We start from the raw sequence: 14,828 nt of genomic DNA on the forward strand, positions 1-14,828 counted from the left end.
AACATGACAGACTTGATAAAGCATCTGGCTAAACAAGTCTGTAAAGCACAGTCAGGTGGGAGCTGGGCAGACACACCACAGGACACACTTCTCCAAACTTCCCCATTTCTCATTCTTTCCCATAAGTATTTCCTACTGGCTCTTATCAGAGACAGGTTATACTACCTTAGATGTACCTTTCATCCAGCTCAGTACTCTTGCACTCTATTTTGCAGTAGGGGCTTATGGTTTCCTTTCTATACCTCACTTAACTGTGTTGGCCTTGATCAGTTGCTCTTCCCCTTTAACAGCAGCAGTAACTAGGATTGCTATAATGCTCAAACTTTAGGCATTTTAGAGCATGTACTGAAGAGGTAGCCAGGCATTTTAATGACAGAGATTAAAAGAACAGATGCAAATGAGTCAAGTGCTAAGTGAAAATACATGCATCACCTTTTGTACCCTGAGGGTCATCACTCTTTGTCTCCAATGCATTGACATCAGGACAAATTCAAAAGCAGAGGGAATAGTAACAAAAAATACCTATATTGAACAGAAGGGTTTATAGAAGGGTGAAAATGTAGAGATAGAACAGGATAGTGGAGATAAATACCTTTGTTTAGCTTGTTTAAATTTCCTCAAAGCCATTTAGTCAGTGCCATTTGAAAGACATTACTTTGTTCAGACACAACATTACAAGGATAGATTCAAATTGTTTTGTTTAACTTAGGTTTTCTAAGTCAAACTGCAGCAGCAAAGAAACCACCAGGGTGCTGGGCTGCATCACCAAGGGCACCACCAGCAGAGATCAAGAAGTCATCATCCCACTCAGTGCTTGTCAGACCATACCTGGAGTATTGCCTTCAGTTTTGGTTTCTGCTCTACAAAGGGATGGGACAGGCTGGAGAGGGTCCAGAAAAGGGTCACAATGATGATCAGAGGACTGGAGGACCTGCCATATGAGGAGAGGCTGAGAAAACTGGGCTTGTTCAGCCTGGAGAAGAGAAGGCTCAGGGGAGACCTTATTACCATGTTCCATTCCTTAAAGGGTGGCTACAAAGAAGACGGAGACTCCCTGTTTATGAGGAATCACATAGAAAAGACAAGGGGTGATGGGCACAAGTTGCTCCTGGGGAGATTCCAGTTGGACACAGGTAAATGTTTCTCCATGAGGACAGTCAGACATTGGAATAGTCTCCCAAGGGAAGTGGTGGATTCCCCCACGTTGGACAGTTTGAAGTCTCAGCTTGACAGGATGCTGAGCCTCCTCATGTCAACTAGAGTAGTGCCTAGAGAGGTTGGGCCAGATGATCCTTGAGGTCCCTTCCAACCTGGCATTCTATGAAATTTTCAAACCATTTTCTTCATCACCCAGGTTGAATTCCATCTATTGAGACTTGGTTCCCAGAGAGGCACTAATTTCCATCTGACAGCGAGGCAGCGAGTGCACACAGGGGGAGAAGAGCCCCAAAGAGAACCACTTATTTAATGGTCTGGGCTTTAAAGTTGGTCAGCAAACAGCCAACCAGTGCTGAGTCCCTGGTGCAGGGTCTTCATGCTGTGTGGGCAATAGCTTTCTCAGGAACTGGATCTTTCAAGTGCACTTCAAAGGTGACCTGTAAATAGAAAGGTACAGAAACCCAGCAGGAGGTAACCAAGGCACCAGTGGCTTCTGCAAAGCTTGCTGCAGAGGAGATGTGCAGCCAGTCTGGGTGGATCATACACAGCTTCCCATCTAAGTGAAAAACCAGTGAAAGACAGAAAAAGGTGTACAGATCTTCTCCCATCACACCCAGCATTACTAGCAGAAAGAATATTCACTATGGTAGCTATGTTTTCATTATGCATGTGAATAGCAAGCAACAAAATGTAAATAACACTTCATAAATTACATAAATTTAGTTCCTGAGAAGTGAGCATTCTTTCTGGAAATGCTTCAATTTATTTATTTAAATCCCTATTAAAAGTTTATGTTGTATATGTTTGCCAGTTTCCTGCTCTACTATGACTTTAACCCCTGGGTTGTATCACTACCCAGTAATTGTGGAATGATTCAGTTTTTCAAACCATTTTTCACTTCACCTAAAAATGCCCATTTTTTATATTTTATTTTTTCTGCTGGACCCTCCCAAATTGCATCATCCCCTGTGATATTAGGTGATGCTGAGATGGAACTCACTGGCAAAAGAAATCCATAGAGAAACTATAGGTTTGTGGGATGTTTGAGAGGGCATGTGAATAAGCCTTTGTTCAGCCTGGCTGTCAATTCCTCTCTGCTGCATTTCACTCTTGCTCCGACCACAAGCTCCTTAGGCGAGGGACCATCTCCTTTGTTCCAGTTTTGAAACGTGGCTGGTTGGAGTTTTCCACTGCTACCAGAGTTCAGTTAAATACAAATAATAAATAGTTAATAGGTTGCCAAGCTGCAGAGGTGGGGCTAATCAGCTGAGGCTTCACGGGTGGTTAATGATGGATTAGGAACGGGGGAACTGATAAAGCCGAGTATTTCAAGGCTAATATTTTCCAGGATGATGGATGCTTTCTCAGCTTCCATTGCATATGACCAGGACTAGCATTGTGCTTATCTTCCTTCTCCTTCTTTGGTAGATTACTCAGCTCCAAAACCTTGCTGTTTTGAGAGTCTCTATCCAAATTCCACTGAGTGGAGCACTGCTTGTCAGAGGAGACAGCCCAGGAGTCTGTCTCACAATCAAAATTGGGTTGGGAGGTGAAAAAAAAAAACCAGCGACTCCACGAAGGAGGGGGAGTTAGCAGCCACACACTCATCTACTCCTGTTCCTTCTGAGCTGGCTGAAATGGAGGGATTTCAATTGATTTTGTTTTCTTTGCAGGGCTGGCTGGAGAGGCAGTGAGAAGGGAGCTGTGTGCTGCCAGCGTGCGAGGGGCAGGTCCTTCTCAGCCATGCCTGGCACTGCTGAGTGACTGCACTGGTGTGTTTTGTGTGCAGGGTGAAATGGGTGACATCCACCTACCCTGGCAAGGGATCCCTACATACCACAGCTGTACCTTTTTATTTAAGAAAATCAAACTAATTATGCATTTCTTGTTGTTCATTCACCGGTAACACATCGTCTTCTGATATTGGTATCTTGCTAGTTATATTTAGGCTTCAAAATTGATACCTTTTAGTGCCAAATCCTGTCCAAGGGATGTGACTCCTACTGAAATCAACTGCTGCTGTTTTTTCAGGATCTAACTATAGGATCAATAAGGCCTTCATCCTTCTCAGTAGTCTGTCAGCCAGTGGGAAGACAGGCAGCCTCGCAGACAAGACACTGACAAGGAGGTGAGAAGTGGATTATTTTCTCAGTTCGCCTTGGGGGTTTTGCCAGGCCTTGGACAAATCACACAATCTCTCTGCTGAATCTCCTGGCTTCCAAAATGGAAATGATCATAACTGTCTTGTTTCCTCAGGATGTTATGGAATAAATCAATTATTTGTATGCATGTAGAAAGGGGAGGGAAGGGAACTACCTGGATGCTCTGGAAGGAACAAACATGTTTGTTAGGTTTCATTTTTGTAAACCACCTGAGAGTGTATCCTAAGCTTTGACACATTAGAAGATTAAGCAACAGCTAGAAGAAGATTAGGATACATAGGAAGTGTCTGATTAGTTTCATCTATTACCATTGCTAGTCTCATCCTTCTACCAACACCATTTATTTTGGAGAAGGCCAGAGTTACTACGAAAGATTGAAAAGCCAAGTGTTCTAAACTAAATGCTAGTGCTTTGCAAAACTGAGTTTCAAATGGTATCAGGAAAATATTTCTGCATTTTGTTTGACAGAAAAGATATCCAGAACTGGCTAAAGTGGTGGCTTTGGTGCATTTTTCTGGTACATCAGTCCAGAGCATGCTGCTGTAAACACAAATTTCCCTTCACCTTTTGTCTTTGTTCTTCAATTTCAAGCCTTGCCCCCTGCAGTGGCTTCTTTCTCCTCCTGGGGAGGCTTAACAAAGTCGATTGATAGAGGAAAAAAACCCTTCATTTTTCTTCTCTACTTCAGACTCTGAAGAAAGAGACACATCTATTGAACAGTCACTGCAGCTCTTGAAACAGTGCAGGTTTTTCTCTCAAATCCTGAGGGGAAATGGGTCAAGAAGGAAAAAAAAACCCAACCAAAAAACCACCATGCTGTTTGTCCACAACTTAAAATATGGTAAGTACATAATATTTTGGCTTCTGATGGTTTTTTTTTGGAGAGAGAAACTGAAAAACCCTAACTTCCAGGCAGCACAAGCAGTGATCCCCATGGGTAAGTTGGTCCATCATTACCCATCACAAGACCCCAGCATTTAATGCTTGTAGCTGTCAAACATCACCTAATTTGTAACAATGTTTCCTGCAGTCGGTGTGTCAGCCTGAAGCTGATTTTTAAGACAGTTCAGTTTGCAAAATGAGGTTGGTGAAAAATGGATTATTTTGCTTGTGTTAAAAAAGGTTGTTGGGTGGTATGACTGAGAAACTCTCATCTCTCCGTGCTCTGAAACTGAAATCTGGCAAAGGATTTGCCAGGGATTTGGTGGGGGGAGGATGTCTCAGGCTGTCCCCATTAAAAAATGTAGATACAGACCTCTGGTCAGAATGGTTTTTCCACATTCTGCTGTCTGAAAAGTCCTGCAATAATGGACATCTTCCATAGGTTTACTGGGGATGGGCAAGACTTTCTGACCATGGCTTTTTGTGGCAACAGAGGCCTTTGTGGAGGTGAGTACAAGACCTGAGAGAGGGTTAGAATCATAGAATCATGAAGGTTGGAAGGGACCTTAAAGATCATCCAGTTCCAACCCCCCTGCCATGAGCAGGGAACCACCAGACTAGGTTGCACAAAACCTCATCCAACCTGGCCTTAAAAACCTCCAGGGATGGGGCACCAACAACCTCCCTGGGCAACCCATCCCAGTTCCTCACCACCCTTAGAGTGAAGAATTTCTTCCTAATATCTAACCTAAATCTCCCCTCTCTCAGTTTTAAACCATTACCCCTTGTCCTATCACTGTCTTCTTTGATGAAAAGCCCCTCCCCAGCTTTCCTGGAGCCCCTTCAGGCACTGGAAGGCCATTATCACAGAATCACAGAATCTGAGGGGTTGGAAGGGACCTGGAAAGATCACCCAGTCCAGCCCCCTGCCAGAGCAGGACCACCCAGAGCACATCACACAGGAACGTGTCCAGGTGGGTTCTGAATGTCTCCAGAGAAGGAGACTCCACAGCCTCTCTGGGCAGCCTGTCCCAGGGCTCTGTCACCCTCACAGGAAAGAAGTTTTTTCTGATGTTTACATGGAACCTCCTGTGTTCCAGTTTGCACCCATTGCCCCTTGTCCTATCACTGGACATCACTGAACAAAGCCTGGCTCTGTCCTCCTGACACTGCCCTGAACATATTTGTAACCATGGATGAGGTCGCCCCTCAGTCTCCTCTTCTCCAAGCTCGAGAGACCCAGCTCCCTCAGCCTTTCCTCATCGGGGAGATGTTCCTTCAGCATCATTGTGTCTCTGCCCTGGATTCTTCCAAGCAGTTTCCTGTCCTGCTTGAACTGAGGGCCCAGAACTGGACACAATATTCCAGATGCAGCCTCACCAGGGCAGAATAGAGGGGTAGGAGAACCCCTCTTGACCTACTAACCACCCCCTTTCTAACACACCCCGGGATGCCACTGGCCTTCTTGGCTACAAGTCATCAGGACACAGGTAAGAGGATGATTGGGACAAAAATAAAAGAAGACAAGGAGGCTGTGACAAGAGTGAAAAGCCAGTATGTGGTAAGGACAGTGTGTGGGACTGAAGAAAATAAGTGAGGAGGTTGGGAGAAGGGAACTGTGAGCTTGGACCAGGAGTCAAAAATGAACTGCCCAAGTAAGGACATTATGTTGTTAAGAGAAGGGAAGGGATGAAGGCTGGAGGGACAGAAGGTCCTTGGGTATTACAGTATAATCCTTTCAGAGAGCCTCTGTCATCATCATCATCATCATCGCCTTGTCCACATCAAGGGTCTTGCCCTACTTTTAAACCACTTGGACTTAGGAGAACTCTACATGAAGGGGGCAGAGGTGTCCAGTAACACAAGGACCAGTTATTCTGAAAAGCTGAAGTTTTACACACGAGGGGATGGTAGGTTTACCCTCATTCTCCTCAGTTTATATGTATTATTTTAAGCAGGCTTTAATTGCATAATCGTGTTGGCTTTTCACAAAACACCACATTAAGTGCAAGAATGGATAGAGCACAGGAAATGAATCAGGGAACTTGTCACCATTCCAGGATGAGGTGCCTTGGTAGCTTGAGTGCATCCCTCTGGCAATTTTCATTAACTTAGTCTCTCTGCACAGAAACATGTCACTGCTTTCTGTCATTTTGAGACTGTGCTGACGAGCTGGAGCTCCCTAGTTAGCAACAGTTTGTTCTGTGACACAACTAAACTGACTCAATGGCAGAAGAAAGTCAGAATAAAGCAAAGCTTTATTTTTCCAGAGACAGCACAGAAAGCAAAGATCTGACAGCAGAACCTGACATGATCCTGTCATCTTTCCAGATTTTGCAGCTTCTCTTCACTCTGGGTTCCCCTCTCCAGTTTGGAAGAAGCCTCTTAGGAGATGCCACAGGCATGTCCAGCCACTGTTGACTCCACAAACTCCCTTCCTTATGACAGCAAAGTTTAGTTTTAGTGCCTGTTTTGAGTTGTTTCAGGTGCAAGAACAACAAAACCCTTGTCACTGTCACTGGTAACAGCTAAGGGTGTTCCTTTTTTAGCAGCTTCCTCCTTGCAACTTCAAGAGTTCCTTGTGCTTTCTGTGCTGCACTTCATCTTTGCAATGCAGTCGTTTTCTGTTTTCACCTTCTTTTACAGCATCCTTCAATGTAACTTTTTTTAAGTTCACGTGGAATAAAGCAAACCAAACAAAAGTGACCTTGTATTTGTAAAGATATAACAGGTAACACCCTCATTTTTCATGTGAATGTAGTCAATGGGACTGTTTTCTCATCAGAAATCTGCCCAATGTCTTGCAACAAAGCCTGAAGGTACAGGATGAATAGATGTGATTGTAGCAACAGACCAGGTCACATCCTCGCTGAAGTGCTTGTTGAGTTAAGCAAGTCACTTAAATGCTATTTCTGAAAAAGACCAGCAAATCATCTTCTTCCTCAAGGTACAGAAAATCTGTCCTCTGAGTTCACACGAGCTTTGGGTGCATGTAGCTGCAAAGAGGGCTCAGTGATAGCTGTGCTCAGAGCAAGTGGAAGTGATACATCATGGGGTATTTGTTGGTGAATTCAAGAGAAATACAGCCTCATAAAAGTTTACTAAAATAATGAATTTGCTATACTAATAGGGTTGCTTTTAAAACAAGGTGCTTTGTGAAACTATCAGTCAACTACGCCAAGCATCCTGTAGGTTGTGATAAGATTAAGTCTTCTGTGACCCTGTGGTGCCTACAGACAAGTTATGTGGATTCTGACCCACCTGGGCAACCGACCAGCGGGAGGCTGGAGACAGGACCAGGACGAGAGACCAGGACAAAGGACTAGAATCAACAAAGACCCCCACAGGAGATCCTCAAGCAGGCATCATTACAAAGATAGCCACTTCCAGGAAATAAAATGACTCTGTAGAAGAATTCTGGGAACTCAATGACATGGAACTGAATATGCATGGTTTTGGTGTATATTGGTCGGGGTGTTTCACTGACTTGTTGGAGCACTCACGGTGGAGAATTCCCTAGTGCTGCAATAAAGAGTCCCTGCTCAGTAACAGCTTGTTTGTTGTTACTGGGTCTTGATCTGGGAATCCTCACCCAGCCGCACCAGCCTCCCACTGCGGTGAGGAGGGTTAGAAAGCCAGGGGGTTTGGGAGCTCCGAGATTTTTGTTTCAGAAGACTACACAATATACAGCAAGCCACGGTGTGGAATTCCAGGACTCGGGCACCTTCAAGCTGGGCACTCAAAATCAGCTTTTTTGACACGAACAGCTCTGTAGACAAGCTCCTCTCCAGCTCCCGGGGAGGCTGCCCACAGACCCCTCCCTTGTACAGCCTGCCCACATCATAGAATCATAGAATCATAGGGGTTGGAAGGGACCTCGAAAGATCATCTAGTCCAACCCCCCTGCCAGTGCAGGGTCACCCAGAGCACATCACACAGGAAGGTGTCCAGGTGGGTTTTGAATGTCTCCAGAGAAGGAGACTCCACAGCCTCTCTGGGCAGCCTGTTCCAGTGCTCTGTCACTCTTACAGTAAAAAAAAAATTTCTGATATTCACCTTAAACCTCCTATGCTCCAATTTGCATCCATTACTCCTTGTCCTACCACTGGTCATCACTGAAAAAAGCTTAACTCCATCTTCTTGACACTCACCCTTTACGTATTTGTAAACATGGATGAGGTCCCCCCTCAGCCTCCTTTTCTCCAAACTAAAGAGAACCCAGCTCCCTCAGCCTTTCCTCACCAGGAACTGCGGAGAGCACCGCCAGGACCGAGGCAGGACGCGACCCTGTGGCTGCAGAGCAGACGGGGAAGGCTCCATCTGGGAATTCCAGCTCTCCCTCCCGCGCCTCGCCCGGGGAGCGCCCGGGGAGGCCGCGGGGACAGACCGGGGGGCAGAGGCAGCAGCCGTGCGAGGGATAACAGAGGCGGGGGAGGGCCCTGCTGGGGGGCCGGGCCTGGTTTTTTTTGGGGGGGGTCCGGGCCTGTCGGGGGACCGGGCCTCCCGCCTCAGCCGCCGCTGCCGTCGGGCGAGGAAGCCGCGGGAAGGTCGCGCTCCGCCGCCCTCGCTTTCCGGCCCTTCGCCGCCGTGTTCCTTTTGCGACGCTCAAGATGTCTGCCCCCAGGCGACGATGAGCCCGCCCGGCCGGGGAGGAGGAGGAGGAGGACGAGGGCCCAAACCCGGGCAGCCGGCGGGTCCCGCCTCCCGGGGCTGAGCCGGCTGCCGGCAGGGGGGTTCTAGCAGGGCGTACAGCCAGCCGGGAGAGCGGCTCGTTTGTTCGCTGGGGGCTTTGTGGCGAGCGAGGCCTCCGGGCGGGCCTTCTTCCCCCCCCCCCCCCCACACACACCCCCCCCGGGGCGGCGGGATGTGGAGCTCCCTGGTGCGGTGCGGGGCCCGGCGGGGGCTGGCGTCGGGAAGGCCGCCCTGGAGCCAGGTGGTGTCGGAGGCTGAGAAGATCGTGGGGTACCCGACGTCCTTCATGAGCCTGAGGTGCCTGCTGAGCGACGAGCTCAGCAACATCGCCATGCAGGTCCGCAAGCTGGTGGGCACCAAGCACCCGCTCCTCGACACCGCCCGGTAAGCGCCCGGCTCGCCGGGGGGGAGCCACAGGCCGGCCAGCACCGAGGCTCCGAACCCCCAAACTCCCGGCAACCAACTAAGTTGGTTGCCGGGAGTTTGGGGGGGGTCGGTGCCTCGGTGCTGGCCGGGGTGTCTGGGGCAGTGGAGTGGCCCAGAGTGGCCGTGGAGGTGACATAACGGGCATATCGCAAGGGAAACCAGGCCTTGAGCCCCCAGACTTTGCTCTCCCCGCCTCAGGATCTCGGTTTCCTCGCCGCAACAGGTTGTTTTTTTTTTTTCCTGCGGTTATCCTCTCGTCGTGCAGGAGTGCCCCCCTCGTAACGCCGCCGGGAATGAGATTCCTCCTGCAAAGTGCGAAAAACCCGCAGACCTTGGTAATGGAAGAGCTCTGGGTCTCTCATTAACGCTTCTTTTTTAGTATTAAACATAATATTGTGAGGAAACCAATGGAAAAAAAAAACAAACCAAAACTGAGGAACTAATCAACCTGAATGACCCTGCTCTGGACACTGCACTTTGTTCCTAAGAGTTTAACAAGCATTGTCTGGTTTGGAATATCCAGCTGGGAGTTTTAAAATATTGCTGAGATATATATATTTTTTTAGGGTTGCTAAGCTGATTATCCACTCTTTTTTTTTTTTAAGGCAAACTGTTGGGAGACTTGCATTCCTGCCAATCAGCAGAAGTTGGGATTGTTGGGCAGTGTTTTCTGTGACTGCAAACCAGGAACTGATTGGCAGTGTTTTTTCTAACCAAGAAAGTACTTAGAGGCTTAACAAAATGAAGAGAAGTGCAATTTTGGGGGGTTGGAGTTTATTTTGGGGTGGGATTTTTTGGGTGCATAGCTGCAAATACAGCAACAAGATGAGAACCCAAGTTTAATCTGCCCAGTATTTTTGAACAGGTGTTAAAAATCAGCATTTGTTCAAAGGAAATGTTTGGCTTTTCTTTTAAAGCATAGAAATTGTAGCTGTGTAGTGGTCCTTGGCAGCTCCACAACTATGGTGTGATTATTTACAAACAAGATTTGTTTTTCAGACTCTCTAAATGGGGTTGTCTTGGGTGAACAAAAGGAGTACATGGGACAAACATCTTTTTTTAAGAATCATTATATTTGGGGAGGAGGATTTGGATACTACCTTTAAGTAGACTTTTCTGGAAGAAACAAGTCAACTTATTAATAAAAGTGGAACACACCTGTCTTGAGAAAATGCTGGTGGAAGGGATCTTGTTGACTTGTGTATAAATGCAGGTTGTGGTATTATGATAAGCTTAGCAAAGACTTTTTATTTTCTTTTTTAAGAAGAGGGACAAGAATATAATGCTTTTCCTGCCTTTGGATCCAGTTTTAAGGTCAGTTGATGGAATGCAGGGAGTAGGTTGACCAAAGCACAATATATTTTGGCTCTTCAGCTTCCCCTGCAGTTGCAGAAGGATCTTGGAGACCCACAGTACTAAAGTGGGACTTCAGTGCTAGCTTTAGTGTCTGTTCTGGGTGCAGTAGGTGCTGGTTGGTTTGTGAATTAAGTTTAAATGAAGTATTTTGGAGTGTGGTTGGAGGTTTCGTGGTGGAGCTTTTGTTGTTGGAAGTGGGCTGCTTTGGGGCTTAACCCTGTGAGGCTGTGGGTTGTGGAACACCAGTGGGGATATAATGAGGTGCAGGGTTAGCAGGATTGGATCCACCCATTTGTAAAATTTCTGTGATTCTGAGTACACCTCTAACCTGATGTGTCCTGCTAGAAACAAAAGTCAGTATTTGCTCACATGAAACCAAAATCACTTGGGCTTGATTTGGGAGTTTTTATTTGTCTTCCCTGGTATTTCCAAAGGCTTTGTTGCAGATGAGTTTCCACTGGCCTTGACTTTGTGTTATAAGAAAGAGTTAATTTCCTTCTGACAAGTTCTAGCCCACCTGTGGGAGTGCAGGAGTTGCACCTCACCTTGTTTTATGGTATGATTTTGCAATAAGGTGAATTTTGACCTTGTTCTTTCTTGGTAATATGAATAAGTCTCCTTCTGAAATTTGCTGTATGTTTGACTGTAAATGTGATTGATTTTAGTTACAGTTTTAAGATTTATGGTCTGACTTACCAGAGCTGTTTAGGAAACAGGTCCTGATTTTTCCATATCAGGTACATGTTTTAAATCTCTGGCTCATTACTCATGCTTATAAAGTAGCATAGGTTTGGTGGTGTGTGTTCAGGCAAGTGTTTGAAAGCATGGATATCTGAAATATGTTCTTTGATGATTTTTTTGAAAAGCTTAAGTGATTGATACATGCTGTAACTCTAATCTTTCAGACGTGAGTGCATAAACACTGTATAGGTCTATTAAGTGCTCCAACACTTAGGAGAGATGTTTCTATTTGTGAGAACATGGGAAAAATCCATGTGGTAAAATTGATTAATTGTAAGTGCTGTTTCTCAAGTTTCTGGTCATTTATTTTTGAGGTTTTAAGTGGTGACAATCAAATTCTGATTGCTTGCTGTAACCTCTAAGCAATATTAATTCTTCTTAACCCTCTTTGATGGTGCCTTTTTGTCATCAGTGGTTTTGTGTCAACACTCCCTTCCTGCCTAAACGCTTTGCTGGTCTTTGAGGTGTTCCTTAGACCATTGGGGCTTTCCTAAGCAATGGTAGAAAACCTTCTGCTTTACCTGTGCAGGACAGGTCCTGAGCTGAGACAGCAGGAAACATGGTTTCCACCACACTGAAAGGCTGTAGTGAAACAGGAGTACTGGTGAGCATTTCATAGAGTCATAGAATGGTTAAGGTTGGAAGGGACTTTTAAAGTTCCAACCTCCCTGCTATGAGCAGGGACACCTCCCACCAGACCAGGCTGCACAAGCCTCATCCAGCCTGCCCTTGAGCACTGCCAGGGATGGGGCAGCCACAACCTCCCTGGGCAACCTGTTCCAGCACCTCACTGCCCTAATGGTAAAGAATTTCTTCCTAATATCTAACTTAGTATCTCCCCTCCTCCAGTTTTAATCCACTCCCCCTTGTCCTGTCCCTCCCTGCCCTTGTCCCAAGCCCCTCCCCAGCTTTCCTGGAGCCCCTTCAGGCACTGGAAGGTGCTCTAAGGTCTCCCTGGAGCCTTCTCTTCTCCAGGCTGAACACCCCAACTCTCCCAGCCTGTCTCCAGAGCAGAGCTGCTCCAGCCTGAGGATCATCCTTGTGGCCCTTCTCTGGACCCTCTCCAACAGATTCATGCCTTTCCTGTGCTGAGGGTTCCAGAGCTGTAGTAGCTGTTGTAACCTTTTGCTGAGCTTTGGGTCACTAGGCTGTTGTTGCAGGGCAAAGCCTGTGCTGAGAGCCTTACAGGAGGCAACTGAAAGGTAACTTGGTGTCCACTTGAGATAGGACATGTGGAGGAACAGCTGTTGGGGCAGTGAACATTGCTTTGGTGATCTTGGCCATTTCTTCCTCTTGTTTGGATGTGGTGGTGGCAGCTCCTGGGTGAAAGTGCCTGCCATGCATCAGGGCTGCAGCAGGTGCTCTTCTGGGATGATGTGCCACCCTGATACCTCCTGCCAAGCCTGTGCCTGCCCAGCAGCTTTAAATCTGTGAGCTATTGCTGACTCTGCTTTGGGGAGGGTAGAGACCAATAACTGAGCTCTGCAGTGAGGGGTTTGGGAGTTCTACAATCTGTGTAGTAAAGTCAAGTTTATTTTTTCTTTTTTTTCTCTGAAAGTTTTTGGTTTCTTAAATGTCAACCACATGAAGTGAACATCCTCAGTACTAGCTTTGCCAGACTTGTTAGAAAGAGGGTGAAATGCGAGGGAAAGGTTCCATTTCATTTTAGAAAGGCTAATGTTTAGTGGTTAACAGATCATTGGAAGCTGGGCTATCTGGATTATATTCACAGCTGTGCTTTTGGCTCTCTGACTAGGGCAAGTCACTTAATTTTTCATCCTTGCATTTACTTATCTGTAAAATGAATAATGTAGCATCTGTTTTCTGGAGGTGTTGCACTTCATTCCTTACAGCCTGCATCCATCTTTCAGGGGAAAATGATGCATAAACAATATTAATAAAGGATGCTTTCAACAAATGCTATCATTAAAATATTTACCTCTAATGGATACTCTGGAAATCTGACTACTTCTGAGTCTTTCTGTTTGTAGTACTGGGAGTCACTCTATGCTGCTCTGGAGCTTGCAGTTTTCTTTCCCAATGATGAAGTGTTTTCAGCATCTACTCAAGTCTAACACTTAAATTTTTGTGCTCTTCAGGCTTTGTTGGACTAAAGGAAAATTTTTTCAACGTGTGGCCTTTTCTGTGGAGGCAAACAAATCTCCAGTCTTCTCTTTCCCCCTCTTCTCTAGGCTAGCATGAATCCTTCTTAATGTAGGAAAGAATCTGTACTTGGCACAGCGAGTTGCTTTTCTCCAACACAGAGTGTGAATAACATTTCCTTGATTATTTAGTCTCCCTTGAGAAGGCTATAGCTTGCTGCAGATTGTAAACAGTAAATGTTATGGCCAATGCATCACTTTTATAATATCACTAAATGAAATGGAACACTTCATACACGTAAAATTATTATGGGATGCCAATTAGCTCTAGCCATTCTGTCATCAGTGTGTAGGAGGAATGATTATGGTTTAGTTCTGTCAAATTGTTTGTTGGTGATAAATGCTTAACTAGACTTAGTTACAGTTTTCCTGGATTATTACAGAAATAAAAAGCCCTGTCAGGCCAGGTTTTGTTCTGCTGCAGCCTGCTCTGCATAGTTCTCTAGCCATTTTAAGCACCAAACATAAAATACAATCCAGACTTGCTTCAGGATTACACGCTTCTTGGTTAAAATAACTGAGAAGGTTTGTCTCCTGATAGTTCTGTTTCTCTGTGAGCCTGAGATGGCTTAGAGCAGTAACACATACCTGGTAACTTCAGACATGGTGTGTGTGTGCCCTCCTAGGTGGGTGACTGATTGCAGCCTCGACAGGGATTTGCTCCAACTTGCTGTTGATAGAATTGTTATGGCTGGTTTATATTCTATTTTAACAGAATGGTGACCTTAAAACTAGCCTTTTTTGTTTAATTAATTGCTTGTGCTCTGATTGACTACGAGTAGCTTCTTAGCAATTTGTTTCAAGTATTTTTTGTTGGTTTTTTTCTGGGCTAGGGAAGTGTAAATGTCCATTCTCTTGACAGTGGCTAATGAGGTAACTTTCTCTGCAAACAGCCAGCAGCTGGAGACTCAAAGTGACAAGTAGAGGCTCTGGTCAATTTACAGCTTCTAAAACTAAAACTTCCTTCAAACTATTAAGTTTTACTGAATTGCTCAACCTGTAATGGACTTTGGGGGCACAAAGTCCCTCCTGCTGCGGCTGGGTCAGAAGTTAAAGCTTATTAACATTCCCTAAATTATATTATTTTTTCAAACCTGCTGTAACACTTAGTAAAAGGTATTTTTGTGGTGAAGGGGTGGAGTTTTTATAACTGTGGTCAAAATGCATGTGAGGTGGGTAGTGAGGTATTAGTTGTCTCATGGCCTGTGTTTACTGCAGGGATTTCTTGGGCTTGCTGGCAGCACAGGTC

The 14,828-nt window shown here is 45.7% G+C and overlaps 1 protein-coding gene across 1 annotated transcript in view; it reads left to right on the forward strand.

The window, feature by feature from the left end:
• Window positions 1-8,797: 8,797 nt before the first annotated feature.
• The window catches only part of PDSS2 (decaprenyl diphosphate synthase subunit 2), a 111,836-nt gene continuing 105,805 nt past the window's right edge, over window positions 8,798-14,828 (forward strand). Inside the window, exon 1 of the mRNA XM_051613157.1 lies at window positions 8,798-9,278. Coding sequence (XP_051469117.1) covers window positions 9,067-9,278 — 212 coding nt within the window. The 5' untranslated portion in view covers window positions 8,798-9,066. The remainder of the gene's footprint in view (window positions 9,279-14,828) is intronic.

The sequence above is a fragment of the Apus apus genome, chromosome 3 (genome assembly GCF_020740795.1).
Source record: "Apus apus isolate bApuApu2 chromosome 3, bApuApu2.pri.cur, whole genome shotgun sequence".
NCBI classification, from domain to species: domain Eukaryota; kingdom Metazoa; phylum Chordata; class Aves; order Apodiformes; family Apodidae; genus Apus; species Apus apus.